This window comes from Mauremys reevesii, linkage group 3, assembly GCF_016161935.1.
Source record: "Mauremys reevesii isolate NIE-2019 linkage group 3, ASM1616193v1, whole genome shotgun sequence".
NCBI lineage: Eukaryota > Metazoa > Chordata > Testudines > Geoemydidae > Mauremys > Mauremys reevesii.
The window spans coordinates 49,110,089-49,133,446 of record NC_052625.1 but is presented as its reverse complement, the minus strand read 5'-3'; the positions used below and the strand labels follow the sequence as shown (position 1 = coordinate 49,133,446).

At 41.9% G+C, this 23,358-nt stretch overlaps 1 protein-coding gene across 1 annotated transcript in view; it reads right to left on the bottom strand.

The window, feature by feature from the left end:
• USH2A (usherin) overlaps window positions 1-23,358 on the bottom strand; it is a 577,940-nt gene that overhangs the window by 327,294 nt on the left and 227,288 nt on the right. Inside the window, exons 27-30 of the mRNA XM_039530373.1 lie at window positions 21,403-21,676; window positions 16,247-16,450; window positions 16,072-16,152; window positions 11,957-12,142 (exon numbers count right to left, since the gene is read on the bottom strand). Of these exons, the coding sequence (XP_039386307.1) occupies window positions 11,957-12,142; window positions 16,072-16,152; window positions 16,247-16,450; window positions 21,403-21,676 (745 nt within the window). The remainder of the gene's footprint in view (window positions 1-11,956; window positions 12,143-16,071; window positions 16,153-16,246; window positions 16,451-21,402; window positions 21,677-23,358) is intronic.

Sequence of the window (23,358 nt, the reverse complement as noted above, 5' to 3'; positions counted from 1 at the left end):
TCTCGGCAGTGGAGGCACATGCTTGTTTGGCCCATGAGGTGCTCAACTGGATGTCGTGGAGGATGCCCTAATTCCTTCTGGAACAGGAGTGCCTGACACTTTGTGAGCCTCAACACGGCATAATCTGACCAGTCTACCAAGAGATAGCCTTGAGACTCTGAGCCCTTGACATTTCAGAGAAAAGGAGAAAAACAGGGTGCCTGACCTCCTTGCAGACTGTACACATTTGAGGTAGATTTTTGGTGCTCTTCTGACATCACAAGTGTGCCACAGCTTCTCAGACAGGTGCTGTGGCTTTGGGCAGAAGGACGGAAAGATATTCTCCTGTGAGGTGCAGAAAGGACGGTTTGCCTTGGGAAGAAACAACTCCAGAGGTCGTAGTACCACCTTGTCATCACAGAACATGCAGAACCTCCAGCTCTGAACCGTGGCTAGTAGATGTGATGATGACCAGAAAATTAGTTTTGATGGAGGGATAAAACAATGATATAGAAGTCAGAATCTCTTAAGGGTGAGTAGTTAGGGCCTTCAGCCTTCAACACCAGTGGTAGGTCTCATTTAGGGAAGATTGGAATGGGCGAAGCTGAAGACCTTTTTGGAGAAAGTCCAGGATAGCTGGAATTCCAATTAGAATTGTGATCCTGACACCAAAAGCTGAACTTGGTCCAGATGAAGGAATAGGATTTTATTGTGGAGATTTACCTGGATATGAGCAAAGTCGTGATCACTTTGGAAGATAGGTCTAGTGCTGGTAACACTTTCCTTGAAGAGAGTCTTGGAAAGGAATGTCTGGTCTGGGTAGCAGCTGTAATGGTGATTCCAGTTTCAGCTTTATCAGATCAGAGAGTGGAGTTGTTATAATCTCCTTTGCTTGTTCCTGCTTAATTTTTGGATTACTTCCCCAATAAGAGGGAAGAGTGGGACTGCATATAGCAGACCTTGTGGCCACTTATGCAAAAGGGCATCTGTTCCCAGGGGCTTGGGATCTATTTCCTGTATGAAGTATTTCAGCTCTTTGATGTTTTTGCAACTTACAAACAGATCAACCAAGGGGAAACAACATCTTTGAGTTCAGACTGAAAACTTGCTGGTTCAGGTACCTTTCTGATTTGTTGACTATGTGTCTGCTGAGCCAGTCTACTTTCTGATTCAGCTCTCTTTTTATGTGTATCACATTAGGGAAGATAGGGGTCTTTTCTGCCCATTCCATTATATCCATCAATTCTGCAAGCAGAGCTATACTAATTTTTTCCTTCTTGGATGTTTATCACAGAAACATAGTGTTAGAAGGGATCACAAGGTTCATCTAGTCTAACCCCCTGCCAGGATGCAGGATTTGTTGTGTCTAAACCATACAAGACAGATGGCTGTCCAGACTCCTTTTGAAAGCCTCCAGTGAAGTCGTTTCCACGACCTCCTGAGGCAGTCTGTTCCATTGTCCTACTGTTCTTACGGTTACAAAGTTTTTCCTGAGTTGTAATCTAAATCTGCTATGCTGTAGTTTGAATCCATTCACTCTTGTCCTGCCCTCTGTGGCAAGAGAGAGCAACTTTTCTCCATCTTTTTTATGGCAGCCTTTCAAGTATCTGAAGACTGCTAGCCTGTCCCCCACTCAGTTCCATCCCTTTGGTCATCTTTGTCACTCACCATGGGATCCTTTCCACTTTGTCTACGTCATTTCTATACACTGGTGACCAATACTGGACACAGTACTCTACCTGAGACCTAACCAGCACCAAATGGAGTGGTATTTTCACCTTCCATGACTTGCATGCTATGCTTATGTTAATGCAACCTAAAATTGCATTTGCTTTTTTTTGCAACAGTACTGAATTGCTGACTCATATTGAGATTGTGATCCACCACAACTCCCAGATCTTTCTCAGCAGTCCTACTGCCAAGCCAGTTATCCCCCATTCTGTATTAGTACACTTGGTTATGTATGCAACCCTGGTTGTATTGTCTGACTGGATCAGGATTTGATTGCCCTGTAGGTAGCTTTGAAATCTCCTGAGAGCCAACTTGATGACTCTGAGCTCCAGGAGATTGATGGTGTGTTTTCTCTACTTGGAACTTCAGGTACCCTGCACCATTCTGGGTACCAAGTGTGCTCCCCAACCTAGGAAGCTGGCATTGGTTGTGAGAACCAGAAACTTTGGAAGACATATGGGAAATCCCTTCCCATGGATTGTCCACCATGCTAGAGAGCCAAGTTTCTGGTTCAAGATCACCACCTGATCTTTCATGCATTCCGCGGGGTAGTCCCATACTTTAAGAAGGAAGGCTTGAAGATGCCTGACATGGGATCCTGCCCATTGCGGGATATCTATGAATAACACCAGGAGACCCAGAAGGCACTGAGCTATGATTGGTGTGGTGCACTTGTGCAGGATGGGGATAACATCCTGAACCTTTTGGAACCTGTTGTGTGATAGGTAGATCTTTGCCACCAAGGTGTCTATGTCCACTCTCAGATGGGTTATCAATGAACTTATCATAAAGCTGTGGGCTTTCAGGAGATCCATAGTTTGCATTGTGATGGTGTGCACCACAGGCTGGGTCAGAGATCTGATTAGAATGTCAACCAGAAAAGGGTATAAGTGAGTTCCCTGCCACAAGAGTCGCCTATGAACAGTGCCAGCATCTTCGTAAAGACCCTTGGGGCTAAAATGATACCTAATGGGATGGTTCAGTCCAGGTAGTGCTCTGTGTCACAAGCAAATTTCAGAGGGCTGCAGTGGCACAAATGGATGTGGATGTGGAGATATGCATCCACCAGCTCCACTGAGGTTAGGAGACCCTCCCCCCCCTTGCCACAGGAACGACACCATAGAAACCAGAGTCTCCATTCAGAAGTTTTTCTTCATTCACTTGTTGAGCCTTTTGAGATCTAGAATGACTCTGACTCTCCCTGTGCCCATCCAAATAATGAAGACAACAGAATAGACCTCTGAGAACTTTTCATCTGAGGGAATTCCTTCTATCATCCTCTGTACAGAGGACTGGAGATTTTTTTTCCAGATCAATTTGCTCTTGGTGAGATCAGTGGAGATTGGGGACTGGATGAAGTAAGGATGTGGTGGAGCCCACAGCTCATGGGAGTATTTCTGATTTACTATTTTTCTCACCTATTTGTCTGTGGTCAATAAAAACCATTCTTCCAAGAAGTGGGAAATACTGCATCTGAGATTCAGTTCTGGGTGAAGGCATATCTACTCATTTTGAGGACAGGCTGTGGAGGGCTGCAGGACCACTCCTGGGCTTTATCCTTGAGCTCTGGCTTTAGGTGCTTTATCTTGGAATATCTGCTATTCTTCCTCTGGTACTTCTGCAAGGAAGAAGGACAAAGAGAGTGCCTGAAGACATGTTTGTACTCCTTCCTGAAAGCACTTGTTGGAGAAAGGAGGGGCTGCTTAGATTTAGCAGCATTTTCTGCTACAATCTTATTTATTATTTCTCCAAAGAGGAGAAATCCTGTGAACCTGGAGGCCACACGACTTGCTATGCCTGAATTTCTACCTTCCAGGGACACAGCCATATTTGACTCCTGCCCACTGAGCTGGATGCCATGGCCCTGGCCAAAAACCTCATTGCATCCCTTGAGGTGTCAGCCACAAATGCTATTGCCTGGGAAATTTTCCTAAGAATGGCGCTAAAGTTAGTGTGATCCCTGTGCTTCAAGGCCCTGAGTTCTTCCAACCAAGACAGAGAAGCTCTCACAAAGCATGTAGGTTTGAGACAGTCTTGGAGAGTGGCCAAGGATGCCTTCAAAGCCCTTCTAAGAGTGATCTTCACTTTCCTATCTGTGGGGTTCTTGGGAAAGAACTCCCTTTCAACTGGAATAACCATAGCTCTTGCTAAGGATGCTACTGGGGCATCTCCCTTTGGGATCTCAGTACAGTAATAAAATATTTTGGCTCCGGTAGCTTTTAAAGTCCAAGGTCATGGCTATTAATGTGCTTACTCTTGTCTGATTTTCTCCCACTCCTCTCTAATCACATCCTCAAAGGAGGAGTGCAGGGGAATTGCATTCTGAGGGGAGGATTTTGAGGGGAGATATTTACTTTGAGGCTTGTCCCTCAGGAACCTGCTCAGGCTGGATCTGAATCATGGACACATGATTTTTTGCTTTTTTGCACCAGGCTTCAAACTTTGTGTGGGTAAAACATTTTTGCTGAATTTTCCCAGAATTCTCTTCATATTCAGAGACTGAGAGCTCTCCTTCCTTTTTAGAGATGGAGGAGTTGGAGTCAGAGGACAAAAAGTCTTTCTGGATTTTTTTTTTTTGTATTTTTTTCTTTTCTTACTTCCTCTTTCTGGATTTTTGACTGTTTTCTGCTCTTCACAGGAGTGGCTTTCCCAGGCCTGGCTAGAATGGGATTTCTTGCAGCTTGCTTTACACAGAGCATAGAGACCTCTATAGAATTCTCTCTCCGAGTGTTCACTGTCCTAGGGGGACCCAACATGCCTGTCCAAATCAGAGCCCTGTATCCTAGCAGAGTTAGGGTTGGCTGGCTGGGAGCAGACTAAGCATAATCTGCCTTCTGGTGACTAGGACAACTGTCCTGCTCAGACCCTAGACCAGGAGGAGAAGAGGAGGCTTGAAGCAAAACAAAACATTGAAACTACCTGAAAAACTGCCAGAACAATGAAGTTGAAAGAAAAGGGATGGAAGCTGTGTGAACTACCACTGTTTCCTGCCAGAGAGGCAGAAGATCTGGTGGCAAGCAGGAGGAGGAAGCATGGCCAGTACAAGCTGTTCTGCAGCTTTGAACCTCTTCTAGTAGCTGCAGAGAGGGGAGAGCAGCAATGCGTAGCAGAATTGTGGGAGATGCTGGGCTGCAGAAACATCTTGCAGCTGGATGTAGCAGGGACCATTGAGATAATAGATTCATCCAAATGGGGATATGAAAAGGCAATGGGATCATTCCAGATAGTCCAAAAACAGGATGGTCCAAGGCCAAAAGAGAGTCATTAGAACTACTTTTTCTTTCTCCTACTTGCCTCAGTGTTCTGGATACCAGGAGAGGAAAGGGAGATAAATCCAGAAATCCAGCAGGCCAGGATTTCAACTGTGTCTCCTATATTCATATCCTGAATTTCTGTGGCAGGTTGTGGAATGCACACTGGAGGAGACTCCATTCTGCAGGTCCAGTGATTGCCTGATGGGTGCCAACCAATCTGCCGCTATGAAGAGTTTACAGCCTGAACTGATGCCAGATTTTATTCTGCCTCTTTTATTAGCAATATCATGACCTTTTGTTCTATTGTAAACACCTTGTGTTCCCATGTTTGTTCTCACTGGCCATAGCAGTAATGTAACTATCTATCACCAAAATGTGTTGATGTATCAGATATTATTTCAACTAGGGTAAGGAAAGCTAGCCAGGCTCCAGCAAATTTATATTTTGATTTGTCTCATCTTGACACTGTTGACCCTGAACAACATCAAGTGATAGGTAGGTTACCAAACCAAATAAGCTGGCATCCTTGGTAACCGTCTCTTGCTTCAGTTGTCTTATTGTGTGTCCTTATTTCAAATGGTTTATGGATCTGAATTCTCCTTTCTGAGACGAAAGAAAAACTGTTTGCGGTTTGGATGATAGTAGATTAGAGTTTGAGGGCTTTTGCTTCTAAGAGTCAAGAGTGAGAATTTGGGATTGTATTGCAGAGAATTTGAGTCTGTAGGATTATGCTCATCTTGAGACATGGTTTACATTATGTGTCTAGCTTGACATTTTCTCTTGTTGGAGAACAGATGCACCAGACTCCTCAGGGGGACAGACACCTGGACCAGGCTTTAGGGAAAGCATGTTGAAGGTTGATAATGCCAAAGGCTATTCCAGATCCCAGGAAGATAAGAGTGGGGTCTACATTTAAAAAGCATATGGAGATGTGGCAATCTGTACTGAAGACAGGATCCCTACATGCACAAAGAAGGGAGATGAAGGGAATGAGGACAAGGTAGGACGGGAGACCCAAGAAAGAGTCATCCAAAGGTCCAGCACTACTACTACAAAGGCTTCAGAGGTAGGGTCTACCCTGTGTTAGAGTTATAAAAGAATAACAATATTATCTTTACTAACAAAGTATTGTTCACCATTTGGCGTATCCTGTAGTCATTGATTGAGGCAAACACTGCAAGCAGCTAAGCCAAGCCTGCATCAGTGCTAGAAAGGAAAAAGGCTGCACCGTTGAAGGTTCTGTATGTAGATCCAAAGGCTGAGAAGCTGGAGGGGCACTTCATTTGGCCCGGGGCTGACTGTAGAGACAGGGCTGGACCAGAGCTAAAGCTGTAGAGATTGCTGGAAATGGCTGAAAGAGCCTGTCAGAAAGAGGCAAACTTAGAACACGCAACTCTACCTTCCTGGAGCCTCTCACTGGAACTGCACTGTTACTGCGCCCCTCTGGAGCTACTGTGTCTTCCTCTGTGGTGTTGGTGCAGGGAAAATCCCCCAGCTGGAGGCTGAAAGAGCTGCAGTCGTGGACAGAGCTAAGGGAGCTGCTGTACCGCCTCTGTAGCAGGAACCAGTGAAGGAGCTATTAACGGGACTATTTGCGGAAGAGAAATCATCCTTGGAGCAGAAGGAGCAAAGTTTCTCCTGTAAGCAAGACTGAAAACAGAGCAAGAAAACTGAGAAAAAGTGACATCTTCTGGATTTCCTTTTCATTTTGGAGGGCTCCCCTGCCATCCTGGGGCCTTGGGCAGAAGGAGAGCTGCTACATGCTGTGGAGCCAGACACCCATGAATAGGGTGACCAGATGTCCCAATTTTATAGGGACAGTCCCGATTTTTGGGTCTTTTTCTTATATAGGCTCCTATTACCCCTCATCCCCATTCCGATTTTTCACATTTGCTGTCTGGTCACCCTATCCATGAAAGACCTGAAAACTTCCAAGAAAAAAATGCCTTAAAAAAGGAAAGTCTTGAGATAAAGACATTTTGAGTCATGTCTGAAAATGTAAAGGGTCTTCTCTGCTCTGTGACTCAGAGGCCCACTTGCTGAAGCTGCCAGGAGGCAGAACAAACTGGGCACTTTCACAGAAGAAGAGCCAGACAGGTCTGATCCTACCTTCTGAAGCTGTTGAGCAGAGGAACATGCATTATTGTAATGATGAGCATTTCTCCATTGTATACAAGCTATTTCACCACATTTTTTTAAATGCATTTAATGTGTATGATTAACCAAACTATTCAGTTAGTTACATTATTAAGAAAATTAACACTCTGGGGGGTGGTAGAGTGAGGGGGTAGAGTATGGTTTACCACCTCAAAACAGAGATGGGTTCCTGAGTTGCAAAACTGAGAACCAGACTTCCTCAAAATTCAAGGATGTTCATATCTTGGGTTTTGATTCAGTTCCGCAGAGCCAGCCACAGAGTTACAATCTGAGTTCAATTCCCCACCCCACCCCCAAATATTAGGGGTTATTTGGATCTAGCATTTTGGTATGGGGCCAGCTCTACCTATTGGTGATGTTCCACACTTCCCTGGGGTAGCCTGCGGTTAAACTGGTACTCCCCTTTCCAGCCAAAAGAGCTAGTAGCAGCATGATGGCTCACCTTTACATTCAGTTTTAATAAGGGTCAAATCAGCAGGATTTGAAGGCACCTGTGTCCAGCGTGCATCATCATGAACAACTGTGGTGATGCCAGGGCCCTCACATGCTGCAGTGATGAGTACAGTTTGTGAACATGAATAAAACAATAGGGAAACTGATGTATGCAACTCTTGTCAGGATCCCAGATTGACCCTCTGAACATAGGTGCCAACTTCCACTGGCGCCAGTGGGTGCTCAACCCGCCTCTCCCACCGACCCCGTCCCGACTCCACCCCAGCCCCCCCCTCCTGCCCCGCCCCATTCCAACCCCTTCCCCAAAGTCCCCGCCCAACTCTGCTCCCTCTCTGCCCCTATTGGACTCCTTCCCCAAATCCCCGCCCCGGCCCCGTCTCCTCCCCTCAGCATGCCACATTCCCACTCCTCCCCCTCTCCCTCCCAGAGCTTGTTATGCCGCAAAACAGCTGTTTTGCAGCAGCAAGCACTGGGAGCTAGGGGGAGAAGCAGGGATGCATCACGCTCAGGGGAGGAGGTAGAGTTGAGGTGAAGCAGGGAGGGGAGCTCAGCTGCCAGTGGGTGCAGAGCACCCACTAATTTTTCCCCGTGGGTGCTCCAGCCCCAGAGCAGCCAGGGAGTCGGCACCTATGTCTTTGAATAGTATGGTGGTCCCCAAGCCACGAAATGGCATGAGGTAGGAAGACTGCATATTGAGCAGCCATTTTATTTGGCTGAGTTCCACAGAAAGGATCTCTGAGGGTGTGTGTAAGGTGACCAGATGTCCCAATTTTATAGGGACAGTCCCAATATTTGGGGCTTTTTCTTATACAGGCCCCTATTACCCCCCCCCCCCCACCCTCTGTCCTGATTTTTCATACTTGCTGTCTGGTCACCCTAGGTGTGTGTGTTTGGTGGAAGGGTGGGAATTCCTGTTAAGCTGAGACGTAAGGGCTTCAAGAGTTTTGAACACAAGTAGTTTAATAAAATAGCTTGTTTCTGGTATTATGTTTTGCTTAAGCTAGTCAGTTAAGCATAAGTCCACACACCTGGCCTTCGTTCAAAGCCCCTTGTGCTGGGGGCTGTCATGGAGGTGATGCAAGGCTGGTTAACACAACGCTGAGTCCATCAGGGCTCCTGCTGTATCCAAAATATTCCTGTGGGGTTCCCCTTATGTGTTCTATAGCCACCTTGCCTCTGTCAAGGTAACAAAAAGAGGGCCACAGGGCAATGCTGAATTGGGCCCTAAGTGTTAGTCACTTTTTTCTTATCTTCTTATATTGCAGCATTATAATCTCTCTTCAAACAGAGATTCCGAACTCCAGATAAACAACTCATCCAAACAGGCTTATCCTGATCAGTCTCTAGTCATTGTTTTTCAGTAAACAAGAATGTTATTGTAAGTCCTGTAATTTTTCTGACAGACCAGTTTTCCAGCAGACTGCAGTATAACTGCAATTATAACCGCTTTCTGTTGTGAGTTAATGAACCACTCTCTGTCTCCTCTCTATTGATATCCTAATATAGCGCACACACATTCAAATCAACAAGAAGTTAGTTTACCATTTCCCTATAGCTATTTGTAGACTCCAAATTTGGATTTTGTTTAAAAAAAAAAACCCAAATACTTTTTACAAAACTAGTTACATAGAAACATTTTAATTAAACTGCAAGTTCCTATAAGTACAGAGCTTGTTTTATTTCTGTGTCTTCTAAGTATCATGTCTGTAATCTGGTGCTATACTACTGATAAAATAATAAATATTTTCAATATAATTTTAATAAAAATAGGATTTTTTTTTAATTTAAAAATTTCCCTATTGTGTTATGAATATCAAAGAAACACTATGACCACCCTGCAGAACCAAAAAGCAGCACTGATCTGAAACAAAAGTGAAACTGGTAAAGCCTAGTTTCAGTGTCCATGATAAGTGAAGTGCAAAAAGTAAACCGAGAACATAAATAATGAAAAATATGAGATTTGAAAAATTGTGTGTTTTTACAATCCAGCCATCATAACAACATTTATTTTAAGGCAGAAGTTTTATTTTGATAGTGCCTCCTTACGTTAATTGTCCTTAGTCATTTAAACAATACAAATATTTGCAAATAAAATGAATCTATTAGGCAAGAAGCATGTGCATTCACGATACAGTGGAAACTGCTTTTATGGCTTGCTGCTATCTGAGGTCACTTGTGTTAACAGCCAGCAAAATCTCAGTCCCTGTGAGACTTCCTATCTCCTCCTTATTAACTCACACATTAGTAGGTGGCCACCTGCCTAACACATTTTCAGCCACCTGCAGACCTGCCCAGCTGTGCAAACTGCATTGCAATCAAACTGCTAAGGCAGCCAGAAGGCAAAAGCTTCAAGATTAGGTATTTTTAAAAAGATGTAAAGAATGTTACTTGGCTCTGTTGTGATCTATGCATACTGCCCTGTATCCATGGGAGCTCTGAGAAGCACCGTGATTCATTAGAGCACAATACTTTCTTGAGCTCATGGGTGTGTAGGAGAAGCACAATCACTTCACCACCTATTAGGAGGGGACAGTGGTCAAAGACCCATCTCTTGCGAGTTGTCTAGTACCTCTCTGCAGTACTTACATAGTCCCTATTATTGGTATCTGAACACCTCATAGTCTTTAATGTATTGCTCCTCACAACCCACCATGAGGTAGGGAAGTAGTTTTTTCCATTTTACAGGTGGGAAACTGAGGCAGAGAGACTACCCTAGCACCATAACCACTGGACTAGCCTTCCTTGCACAGTCGTTGCTCAGGTGAATGCAAAATTTCTATGAGCTCAGACCTTTTACGGAGTATCCTTGCACTTTTCCCCTTCTGAACCTGCACAGGGGCCAGACATAATCTTGAGAGTAATGTTTTATATTCATATTCTAATGCTTGCAAAAGTGAAAGTGCTGAAAGTGAAGCAGCATTTTTTATGCTGGTCAAAATTATTCATTGTGAATAAATTATCTGATTAATTTAGCCCTTTTTAGATTTTTCAATCATTTGTGAGTGGACCTTTATTTCTGCTAATATATTTGGTACTGCCTTACATCTTGGATAATTTTCAGCCATTGGGTTAATTAATTAAACAAATAAATAAAACACTAACTATTATAGTCACCACACCACCCACAAGTAATCAAGAAACTTCAACTCAAAGAAAATAAAATATGTGCACGTTATCTCTTAAATATACATACACAATTATATGGTACATACACAGGACACAAAACGTACATATTTATGCACAGACGTGAAGCACATATTAACTGGGTTTGAGGGAGCAGCAGTAGTATCCTGCCCAAGGAGAAGGCACTTCCTGAGATTGCGCTGTAACATCCAAAGCTGAGCCAAACCAAGCGTTCAGCTTTGGGCAATATGTTACTGGCATTTTTTTTAATTATAATGAATTATACAATTAATTTTAGGGAATTTTTAAACAAATCCCATACATTACACTCTGGAAAAATAGATTTTTACTACTGCCCTCCTGAGTCTTCATAGACCACATAGTTCAGAGGGTCAGCTGTTGCATACTCTCTTCGCTGTCATTGGAGGAGTTTGGCTCACACAAGGGACCACGTCTTCGACATACAACACCAGGGAGAGAGCTGACTGTGCAGTGGAAAGGCATCCACTTAGAGCGGGGATTCTACTGGCAAAGGGAAAGACAGCTAGCCACCTCCAACATATACTGCCAAGGAGAGAGGGTCTCCATGTCTCCAGTGATCATTTTGTAGCAGACAAGATTCCAGAGTTTTTCCCCACACCCAAACCAGCCCCCCTCTTACAGGCTGCTGAGAAGAGCCCCAGCCTGTAAAAAAAACATTCCCATCCAATAAAGCTGCTTCTGCCCCACTCCCAATCCTGAAGACTATTCCTGCCACTGGCAAAAAAAAAAAAATCCTTCATTCAGTAATGGCTCACCCTGCAAAGTGCAGATGCTCCAGCCCAATCTACCAAAGCACTAAGTACATGATTAACTTTAAGCATGTGAGTAGTCTCACTGAAGTCATCAGGGTTACTCAGATGCTTAAAGTGTTTGCAGGATTGCAGTACCATGCAGGATCAACCCCTAAGGGACCTGGAATGGCAAGAAGAGGGAGAAGGAGAAACTACTAAAGACAGTCAAACAAACACAGAATACTCAATGGCAATAGAATGACAAAAATGGATTCGGGTAAAAATACCTTCCAGCTTTTGGGCTACATTTTATTTCTACTGCTCTTGAAGTAAATTAAAATTTGTACACACACTATTTAGGCCATTGACACACAAAGATGGATATACTACACAGTATCCAACTAATATTTTTCAACTTGACAAAATAAGTTATATACATCTTGTTTTATTACATCTCCCTTCAAACTAGTAGTTAGCAACATTTACCTGTGAGCGTAGTAGTGTCAGTAAACTCAGCACTGATGATGGGTACACTGGGACCATCCTCATTGTATGCTTTCAAAATGTACTTCTCAATTACACCTATGACCCCAGCAGGTTTGTCCCAAGTCACCTCAATGCTGTAACCATTTATGCTGTGAATTCTTGAGGGAGTTGGCACATTTTCTGGGACTGGAGAAGGATAAAATAGAAAATAGCGAAAATGGCAGTTCTGAGAAGACTATTGCCCCTATTCTTCACTTTTAATGGCTGCAGTAAATCAGACTGAACCATTAGCATAAATACAATTTATTAGAGTTGTAACTTTTCAGCATTGATTTAATATGACTGCACATCTTGAGCCATTCAGTTTAAGCTATATTTCAAAACCATCAAAACTCCATCTACATAACATTCTTTCTTGTCTAGTTGAGGTTTTCCAAAAACATTTAATGTATCAAATGTGATTAAACATCACTCATAAGAAGGAGGTGGATTGTAGGCGGCTCACAAGTTCAAGCAATATAATGATGTAACTGAACGAAGCAAGAGAATTAGACTGTTATACATAGGGGTTTGGCACTTATCTCTTGGGTACATCTGCCACTAAACATCACAAATGCGAGCACATTCTCAAAATTCCAGTTTCATTTTCTAAATTAAAGTATTTCAGAATAATTTTAAAAGCATATGAAAATATGGTGTGATGACCTCCAGACTATCTCCGTGCACTCTCTTTCACTCAGGCATAGTGTCGCAGGTGAGCCCTGCCTCACTTCTCTTTACCCGGGTTAGAAACAGGACCAGACAGACATCATTATCAAAGAGCACCCCCCTTTCTGAGGGTCTAATTTATTAACGACAGCTATAGGCATAAGCAGGAGCTTACTAGATACAGTTGGGGACATTCACCATCTCAGGTTCAGTTCAACTAGCAGTCTCTGGCTCCTCCCTTCAGAAGACTCTTCTTTCCTGCGCCTGTAACATAGTATTTCTGGGACCTTCCCCAGTTCCTTCTCTGGGTTACTTCTTTCTCAGTCCTTCCTTAAGCTGGAGCACCCAACTCTCCTCTTTCAAACTGGGCTGTATTAGTTGGTCCCTCACTTGTTCCCTAACCAAGAGTCTCCCCAGCTCTCCTCTCTGGAGCGGAGTTGTGGGCTAGCCAGCGGTAGGCCCTGTGCCAGCTTCTCCCTCAGCTGACCCCTCTTCCTTAAGGGTGCTGAGCAGGCCAGTCTTTCCCTGCCATCGTCCCCCTGTGTCTGCTCTGCTATAAGAGACCAGGCAGCATTTATTCTGGTCCCCTTTTTGCAGCTTCCTGGCCTCAGGTCTTTAAAGAAACAGTAATGGGATTCCCTCTCAAACACTTCTTACTCGCAGGATTGCTTCCTCTCTCCCAATATCTCCCGAGTAACTTGCATATATAATTGGACCTTTCAAACTTTTGAAAGGGCAATGCCACATGACAGGGTGGGCTGAGCATTAGGCTCCACAGCCCTTAAGGCGCAGATCACCCCATCACATATGAAAATAAATTAATAATTGCATACGACTGTCAGAAGTAAAAACTGAGCTTGTGCAAGGCCTTTCGCATTAGCCTTTGCTTTTAATCACTTCAGATGATTTTTAAAAAAGAGAATAAAGATGTTTAAAAGAAGCTGAAAGGCAACCTCATGTACACATACAATCCCTAATAAAAAATTCATCCCATTTCCCATAACCTTTAAGTATTTATTAGATATTGTTATACCAAATAAAGGTCTGGCCAGTAACGACTTCATCACAGATGACCGCGCAAGGGATGCAGAGGAAAGGCCCAAGGAACACTACGGCAGGATGGTGGATGGCAAGTTTGCTGTAAATGCTTGTGGACTCCTAAGGCCTGTTGATGAAGATCACTCCGCTTTCCCTACATCAAATATCCTCTTTGTAGTGACCTTATTGTTTTGACTCATTAAATAATTGCAACCTTTGTTGGAGGTGGAAACGACCCTGGAATGCTAAGTGTAAAAATATTTGAATGTTTGTGGTGCCTATGGAAAGTAATAATGTGATATTGTAGGATAGCTTCAGGTTACTGAAACTACTACAGAAATATATTGATGTTATTAGTTCTGAAATATAGCACAGGGCAAAGTAAGGTACAAGATAGCAGATGGTCTTTTCATAAGGGACACAACAAACCTGACTCAAAAATAATTAAATAGTGCAATTATTCTCCAGCCCTTGGGAGCATGTAGCTGCTCAGTGTTGTGGTCAGATTGTAAATATAAATTTATGGTAAAACTTACTGTGGTCAGATAATTCATATAAAAATGGCTGTACATGCTTTCTTCTGGGCGGAAGACAAAATGGTGACATTAAGCTGCATAAGCAATGTATTTGAAAGTCAAATATTTATTTTGGTGAACATGTTTAAAGCATCTTTTGCAATGCAATTATATTATAAGTATTTTTTTAAAGAAGAGTTTGGTATAATTGGGGAGATCATACAATAATGCTGTTTGACCATCTTCTATAAGTAGAACTCTCTGAATTGTTGGAGTACAATTTGGATCTAATGTATAGTGATAGCAGTCTATGGACACAGATTTCACAGTGCGAGGAATCTTAGAAAATTACTAGCTCAATAGAGTATAAAAAAGCCTACTGTACAAAAAGGGAAGTGCCTCCAAATTTCCTCCATGAAATTTAAGGAGAGGTTAATCTTTTTGTGTGAACACACACATCTGTGTGACCCATCATGAACAGTAATGCCAACAGTGCACTATATTTTTGCTTTGCAATGTTTTTTTGAGAGTCCTGTGTGGCCTTGCACTTTAACAATCATCACCAGATGCCTTTTTTCTAGCAGACGTGTAATTTGACTGGATGTTTAGATTTGCATATAACATAAACTGGTTGTGTAGCTTATATTCATATATGTTCATGCTAAGATAAAGCAATACAACCTTTTAAATACGCCTCTACCCTGATATAACTTGACCCGATATAACATGAATTTGGATACAACACGGTAAATCAGCGCTCCGGGCGGGCAGGGCTGCGCACTCTGGCGGATCAAAGCAAGTTCAATATAACGTGGTTTCACCTATAATGCAATAAGATATTTTGGCTCCTGAGGACAGCGTTATATCAAGGTAGAGGTGTATCTTTGATTTTACATAATAAATATGGTGTATTATAATTAGAAAACACCTTGAAATATATTGTGAAAAATGCCTACTTGTGCATTTCATAGCTACAATAAAATATTGGTATGTTATTAATCCAAATGTCAAAAAAATTTGGTTCGCCTTAAAATATTCTGCAATGTTTACGATTTACTGTATATACTCATTCATTAGCCCATTTGTTTATAAGCCGACCCCCCAAAATGGATAGGTAAAAATAGCAAAAACTGTATGACCCTTTCATAAGCCGACCCTATATTTCAGGGGTTGGAAAACTTTGGCTCCTGGCCCATCAGGGTAAGCTACTAGATGGTCGGGACATTTTTTTTACTTGGAGCGCCTGCAGGCATGGAGCCCCTCAGCTCCCCGAGGCTGCAGTTCGCCATTCCCAGCCAATGGGAGCTGCGGGAAGTTCCCACTGGCTGGGAACGGTGAACCATGGCCACAGGGAGCTGAGGGGCTCCATGCCTGCAGACGCTCCAGGTAAACAAAACGACAATGTATTAGATCAGGGATCGGCAACCTTTGGCACGCAACTCACCAGGGTAAGCACCTTGGCGGGCTGGGATGGTTTGTTTACCTGCCGCGTCCACAAGTTCGGCCAATCACAGCTCCCACTGGCCGCGGTTCGTGGCTCCAGGCCAATGGGAGCAGCGTGAAGCAGCGCGGGCCGAGGGATGTGCTGGCTGCGCCATGTGCCAAAAGTTGCCAATCCCTGTAGATATTCAATTCAATGATTCCATAGAGTTTAAAATCATCACATTTTGGTGTAGACCCGTTTATAAGCTGACCCCCGCTCTTTGATGCGTCACTTTTTTACCAAAAATATTCGGCTTATGAATGAGTATATATGGTAATTAAAATTCTCATAGTGGGATTTTCTCCAGCAAACAACCTAACATTAGATAACTCATAAAACATAAAATGGATACATTTAGAAACTGTGTGTACCTGATTCTCTTGTCCGACCACGACTCCAGACACTAGACACTGACCCTCCTTCATTTGAGGCAACCACTCTATACAGGTATTCTAAAAAAAAAAAAAAAAAAGAGTGAACTCAAGAACACATTAATGCAGAATGAAATAAAAGTGTAGCATTTCATTTAAGGGCCCAGTGTGTTACCTGTAAATGGCTGTAGACCACTCTCATAAACACTCTGCTCTTTGCCTCGGTAGACGAGGATGGAGTCATTTCCCCTGCAGTTAACAGCCCTGTCAGTTGATAGGCATCCATCCAGATTGACTCTGACAGCACTGCTGGACACAGATGCCAAGTTAACGACAGCACCTCGTGTAAATTCAACATCCTTCATGCAACCACCGAAACCTAGCAAATAGTAAGGGATTAGTATCACATAAAGGGCTTCAGTCGTTAATTAAGAATCATTTTTGTTCCTTGCGAAGCTACATTTTCTGTGATAAGAAGAGTTGGGTGTAAATGTTAACTTTCAATTTATGTTTGAGAAAAGATTATTCCCCCCATACACACACCTTTTACATATTAAGCTGGTAAGGACTCCTAATGTTCCAGTGTTGAATTCCTGCCACATTGAAATATATACTTATTATTAAACATTCCACTCTCTGTGAAAAAAAATCCCCAACCTTTATTTTGCCTCTTCAGTTCATATGTTCAAAAGTATTAACATAAAATCAGTGACTAATATTGATTTTAAGTTTGGGGTCAGCCCTTGCATTTCATATTTCCATATTCCATATATTTGCATTATGTTCTTAGTCACTTGAGCTAAGAAGAGCCTATGGACAGCCAATATACTTGCATATAGAGGAAACATCAGCATAACAGAGATTATCATAACTGAACCATACTTGGTACCTCATTCACAAACATAGCATAAAACATAACCCAAGACCTCCCAATCATAGGTAACTGAACTTCCCAACAAGGCTTGTAATAATGTGAGGTAGATACCTACTTTGTGATGGGGAACTGAACAATGCTCAGAAACTTATGTCAAATAGACCATTGAGCAATCATCAGTTGGTAACAACATTTGGTCTCTGAAGCCAACTAAGCTCCCACGTATATCCCAACAATGAAAATTGGAATTAAATGCAAAGTTGTACTTTACAGAAGATAGTATAAAGCACAAAACAGGAAATTAACACCTCGGGATCTACTATTGACAATATATCATTCTGCTGATTATAAATACAAGTCTTGCAACATCAGCTTCTTTCAAATTTGAATTACATTAAGAGAAACAAACAGTAACACACATTACAATATTTTCTAGATTATGCATCCTAAATTATTACCTAGAAACATGCCATTTTAGTCACATTTTCTCTTTCTGACGAATGCTTCTGTGACAATCAGTGTCCAGACACCCCAAAGGGAGAACAGGGAGGTTGAAACCCAAAGAATAAGCAGTTGAACCAACTTATTTTATAAAATGTTATTGTGCTATAAAAACGTGCTGAGTAAAATCTTTTATGAAAGCTTGTAACTTTCTGAACTTAAGAATCTTTATGAGTTATGTATACCGGTTATGGTTATTTGTGTATAGAGAGAACTGAGCTCCTAAACTTCGGCTCCGCTTCACAAGAGGTCAGGGAAAGGCAGTTTCCAGCCAGGTGTTTACACGTAATCAGCTTCAAGTTACTACCTACTGTCTAGTCCAGGAAATAACAAGGACGGGCCATTAGAATTAATGAAAAATCTTTGAGACGTCCCAGCTCTCAATTCAAGAAGGGGTTTCCACACGCTGAATATTCATGAGTCACCATGGACTGAAGCCTGTTCCACACTAGGAAATTGGGTCAATATAACCAAATTACTCAAGGGTGTGAAAAATCCACACCCCTGAGTGACACAGTTAAACTGACTTAACCCCCAGTGTAGACAGTTCTATGACAACAGGAGAATTCTCCCCTTGACCAAGATACTGCCTCTTAGGGAGGTAGATTACCTATGCTGATGGAGAACTCTACAGATGCAGTTTCTACAGTGTAGATAAGCCCTGAGAGAAAGGGGGTGGGAAGCCTTTTAAAAGCAGGCTTGTGCCTAAGGTTTAGCATCCAGAAACTGAGGAACAGCCTCTAGGCAGGAAGCTGTCTGTGAAACGCTAGATCCCCGTTATAGTTAGGGGATATGCTGGGAAACTGTTCAAAGCCAGCCAGTAACTTGTATTAGAAAAGGGATTTTATCCAATATGGAAGTGTAAAGCTTGAGGTTATGTCTTTATGTCTATTTGCTGTATAACTTGTATACATTTGCTCTCCCTCACCACTTCATCTTTGAATCTGTGGTTTTTCTATTAAATAAACCTTTTGTTTATTTTTACCCCAAGCAGGTCTGAGTTGTACAAACTGAGTGGAACATGGGGGCCAAAGTAAGCTGATATCTGGGTGGCTGGTTTCATATCTTCAGGGGTGACAAATCAGAGGAGAAAAGTTCAAATGCCTGATAGTTAAGAAATCAGGAAGGATGATTCTGGGGAGACTTGAGACTAGATGGGCTATTGGTGTCATCCTCATAGACTTTAAGGTCAGAAGGGACCATGATGATCATCTAGTCTGACCTCCTGCACAATGCAGGCCACCTCCTGCAAGGTGAGACTTTGTGCTTGTGGGCAGGTTACTGGTGTCAAGGATCTGAACCAAAGCTGTACAGCATTAACACACCCCGAGGTTACAGGGCAGGCAGTGACAAAGCCCTTTACTGTTCCTCGTGATCACCAAAACATCACATACTCCCATTCCTATTGGTCACACCGATAGGCTACAGTTGGGAATACGATCAAGTTAAAAATATGAATATAGGCCAAACTTTTCAAACATGCGTGCCGAAAGATGCTCATTTCAATCCACATTTGGGCACCTAAATAGGTGGCTTGTTTTTCAAACATACTGAGGACCTGTAGTTCCCATCTCAAGTCAGTGAGGATTCAGCACTTTTGAAAAATCAGACCAAATTTACTTAGGTGCCTAAACATATACTTTAGACACTCACCTTTAATAATGTTTGGCCCTAGATTAATTGTTCATAGATCCCTTGGCTACAGGAATTGGGAGTGCATCAACTCAGAAGTGATACCATCTGGTAAGATATAGCATTAATGGGACATGAATAATGGATCGTCCTTTTGGGCCAGAAAAATGATATGCATAGGGTCTGGGATAGGTTATAATGTATTATGATGCCTACAGCTATTGAATACTAGAAAGAACAGTATTAATTACTTGTGAATCCTAGTGCTTTGGGTTGATTTGAACCTTTCCATATCAGTGATCTCATAAAGCTCGAAAAATTGTCTGCCTAATTTACTTGAATACAGATATCCAATATCAACACATGTATTTACCCCACTTGAGATGTTCAACACTGAATACCAAAATTAGACAATTCACATATGATCTACTGACTACCATCTGATTGTTTATGATAGAGTAAAATAAATTATGAATAATGAATAGCTTTATAAATAACGGTTTATTTGCAAAGACCTTGTTAAACAAAAACAAAACAAAACAAAACAAGAAAGAAGGAAAAAGGAAAAGAAAAAGAAAAGAAAAAGAAAAAAAAAGGAAGAAGAGGCCAAAATTCATGGGATGGGGCAGGTTGGTTTATAGCCATGTTGCAGGCATTTTGCATTCAGATGGTCCCCGACCAAGGGGACACAGACAACTGAATGTTGAACAGAGCAAAGAAAGGCTACTCTGTTTTACACCAGAGATTAAGCCTGTCCCAGAACTGGGAGGATGGGGGAGGGAGGGAGCACAAAGGTGAGTTGAAGTACCTTTGTCTCCCCCTCCTCCTTGTCCTGTACCAGGTACAACTGGCTGATCCAGAAAATCTCACTTAAAGTATTCATTGCATACAAAATTCTGTAACTACCTTTAGCAATGCCTGTGAAATGATTAATCAGCTCCCAGTAGCTGCTACATATTGCCGTGTCCTACTCAATGGAGAGCATTCCAGTGATCTAATGTGCCTATCTTGTGTTTCACTGGTTGAGGGTGTTATCATTGCTGATTATGGAAGGGACTTGTGTGGCTGGAGTGCTGTGAAAATCTCTCTCTTGAAGATATTAGCTTTTCTGCCTGTGCAGCTGAAGTTAGCACGTCTCATTTTTCTGATGCAGCTGATCTGAATGATTGCTTAAGACATCACAAGGGTGGGAGGATTTTGATAGTGTACAAAAATAGGAGTGATCATTTAGGGTTCCTATAACATTTAATTGATATATTATATATAAACTACTTAGACTGTAAGATTTATTTTTTATACTATGTCTGTTGCCTAGAAGACAGCAAGATAAAGCACCCTCACTGGATTCTATATGGGTGATACCTCTTTTACCCAAAGGCTGAAGATCTGGTGTCTGCCTACAAGTCATATGTCATATAGAATTGGGGTACTACTAAGGGGAATTATAACATTTGCCTCTTGAAGAAGTTAATATACCAAAAGGGCACAGACAGCTCAAGCTTAACTTAGGTCTAGTGAAAAACCCACATCCATGAATGACGTAGTTAAACCGACCTAACCCTCAGTGTAGCAAGCATTAAGTTGATGGAAGAATTAAGTACCCCGTTTGGAGAGCTTGATTACCTACTTCAATAGGAGAACCCCTCTCATCAGAATAGGGAGTGTCTTCACTGAATTGCAGCTGCGCTTCTGCAGCATTTCACGTGTAGACAAGCCCTTGTTCTACCTAAGGCTACATCTGCACTAGAGGCCTTACAGCAGCACAGCTGTACCGATTCAGCTGAACCACTGTAAGATCTCGCATGTAGCCACTTTATGCCCCCAATGACAGGTGTAGCATCTCCCACCGACATAGTGCTGTCCACACAGGCGCTTCTGGCAGTGTAACTTATGTCGCTCGGGGGGAGTGTGTTTTTTCACACTCCTAAGCAATATAAGTTATACCAACAAAAGTGCTAGGGCAGACATAGCCTAAGCTAACAGCTCTGATCAGGAACAACTGATATGTAAATTAGGATGCAAACATCTTGACTTTGCAGGCAAGCGAAGGGGCAGGTGAGATCTAAGCGACCTTTGAGACGTAAGGCTTGGAGCAGGAAGTTTAGCTAGATGGGGTGGACGGATGGAAATGTTAGCAGAAACATGGGACAATAACAAAAGTAGGGAGAACATCTGTATTTCCCCTTTAGACTTGAATAAATATTACATTGTTTAAGTGCCCCCTAACACTGTACTGGAGCATACATTTAGCACCATCTCAGAGCAAAGACAGCTGTCTACTGAATTACTAATACCCGTTCCTGGAATTCCTTGGATTTCCTTACCTTGTTCTAATCCTAGTTCTTTATAGAAGTTCTGTAGCTCAGAGGGGATTCCCCCTACGTAGACTGGAGAGTTTACTTTCAGTTGCTGAGCCCGGGGTTCCAAAACATGCTCTGTCAATTCATTCATACTTGCAGAAACTCTTGAGCCTTCCTTCTTCACAGCTACTCTCTTCCAGTTTCCATCACAATAGGACAGCCCTGCCCAGAGAGCCACTTGTGTAAAAACAGTGCCAGTTTTTAACAGGAAGCTCAGAATTCCACTCTTCAGCTCAGCCTGTATTTTAAAATAAAGAAAGGTTTCAAAAATGACAGCCACAGAGGAGGAAAAGGTCAATGTGTTACCGACATTTAAGACATTCAACTGAAGGAAAGGTAAAAAAATATTTTTCCTTCAAGTAATTGTAATGACAATACAATTGTTAACATAGGATATAACAACTGTAGTAAGTACACTTCTATCAATTAATGACACAATTTGACATGTAACAAAAAATTCTATTTTTTTTGCAACCTATTTAGGACTTCAGTATCAACAGCAGTATAATTGACTGAAAAGAAAAGGACAGCTTAAAGTAGGACTATTTCTATCTGACTTTTTTGAAAATGACAAAACATCGTTTTCTTCTGTCAATTTAATTTTTGGGAAAATGTGACATGACAATAAGGAAATTAAATGTCAGACCTGATTAAGCTCCTTTTAATTATCAAGTGAATGCAATTTCAAATTTGAACAATAACATATTGATTCCATATTTCATCCTTATTGTTTTACATCTCTCAAATAATTGTTTCTGTATGTATTTTCTAGATTAATGTAACAATTTTGAAATATGTATATATTTTACCTACATTTTCATTGTGGAAGTAAAGTTTCCATATGCTTTACTGCCAAATTGTTCAATCATGATTGTCTGAGATGCACCAGCAAGTATGTTTTGAGATTCCAAATTGGCTAGTGCAGAACACTGAATTTAAAATATGGTAGTTGTGAACACAAAAAAAATAGAATAAAATAAAATAAAATATAACAAAACAAAACAAAAAAACAACAAAGGATAAGCCCACAGAAAATGCATTTCCTTTTCCAAGCCAAAATCTTAAGTGACATAAGATTTTAAAATATAAAGATAAAATATAAAATATAAAGATAGATCTATAAAAATATACATCTTTAACATTCTTTTGGAAAAAAATGTTTGAGAAATAGAGAATACCAATGATATCTCACATTAAAATATTTCTATTTTGATTGCATTTTAGTAACAATTACTCCAAGTGTCCAAAATATGATAACCTACCCCACAATAAATGTGGTTCTTCAAGATGCTGTAGTCAGTGTGGATCACAAGCATCTCATTTGTGTAATATCTGGGGTCTTTTGAACAGCTGTGTCAGTCGAGGCTGCAAATGCACCCTGTGCCTCCTTGTGTTCCCATGTGAGGGCATAAAGGGTGGAACGGCTATGACATTCCCTCAATGATGTTTTAATCTGAAACTCTGGGTAGATGAAGACTCCAAAAAGAAGGGACACTGGGATTGACACTGACTACAGCATAGAACCACAATTACTGTAAGTGACTGTTCTTTTGTCTTTGAGTATGAGTCAGTGTGAAACCTACTGTAGGTGACCGGCAAGCAGTAAACCCTCAGAAGGATGGGAATGAAGCGTTTCAGCTGCATCAGTCAAACAGTGATTGAAGTACTCCTCTCCTGAACTTGGCATATGACCTAGCAGCTAAGGTGCAGGTATAGTGCTTGACAAAGGTCAGTAGGTTATTCCACATTGCCGCCTTACAGACTTCTGATGTTAGCACATTCCTGAAGCAGGTGGAGGACGTTTGTTCTGTGGTGGGGGGAGCCTTGATGTTCAGTGGGAGAAGTACAGCAGCTAGTTGGTAACACAGTGAACTACACTGTGTAAGCCATTTCTATATTCTTGTTGATGAAATGGCCTGA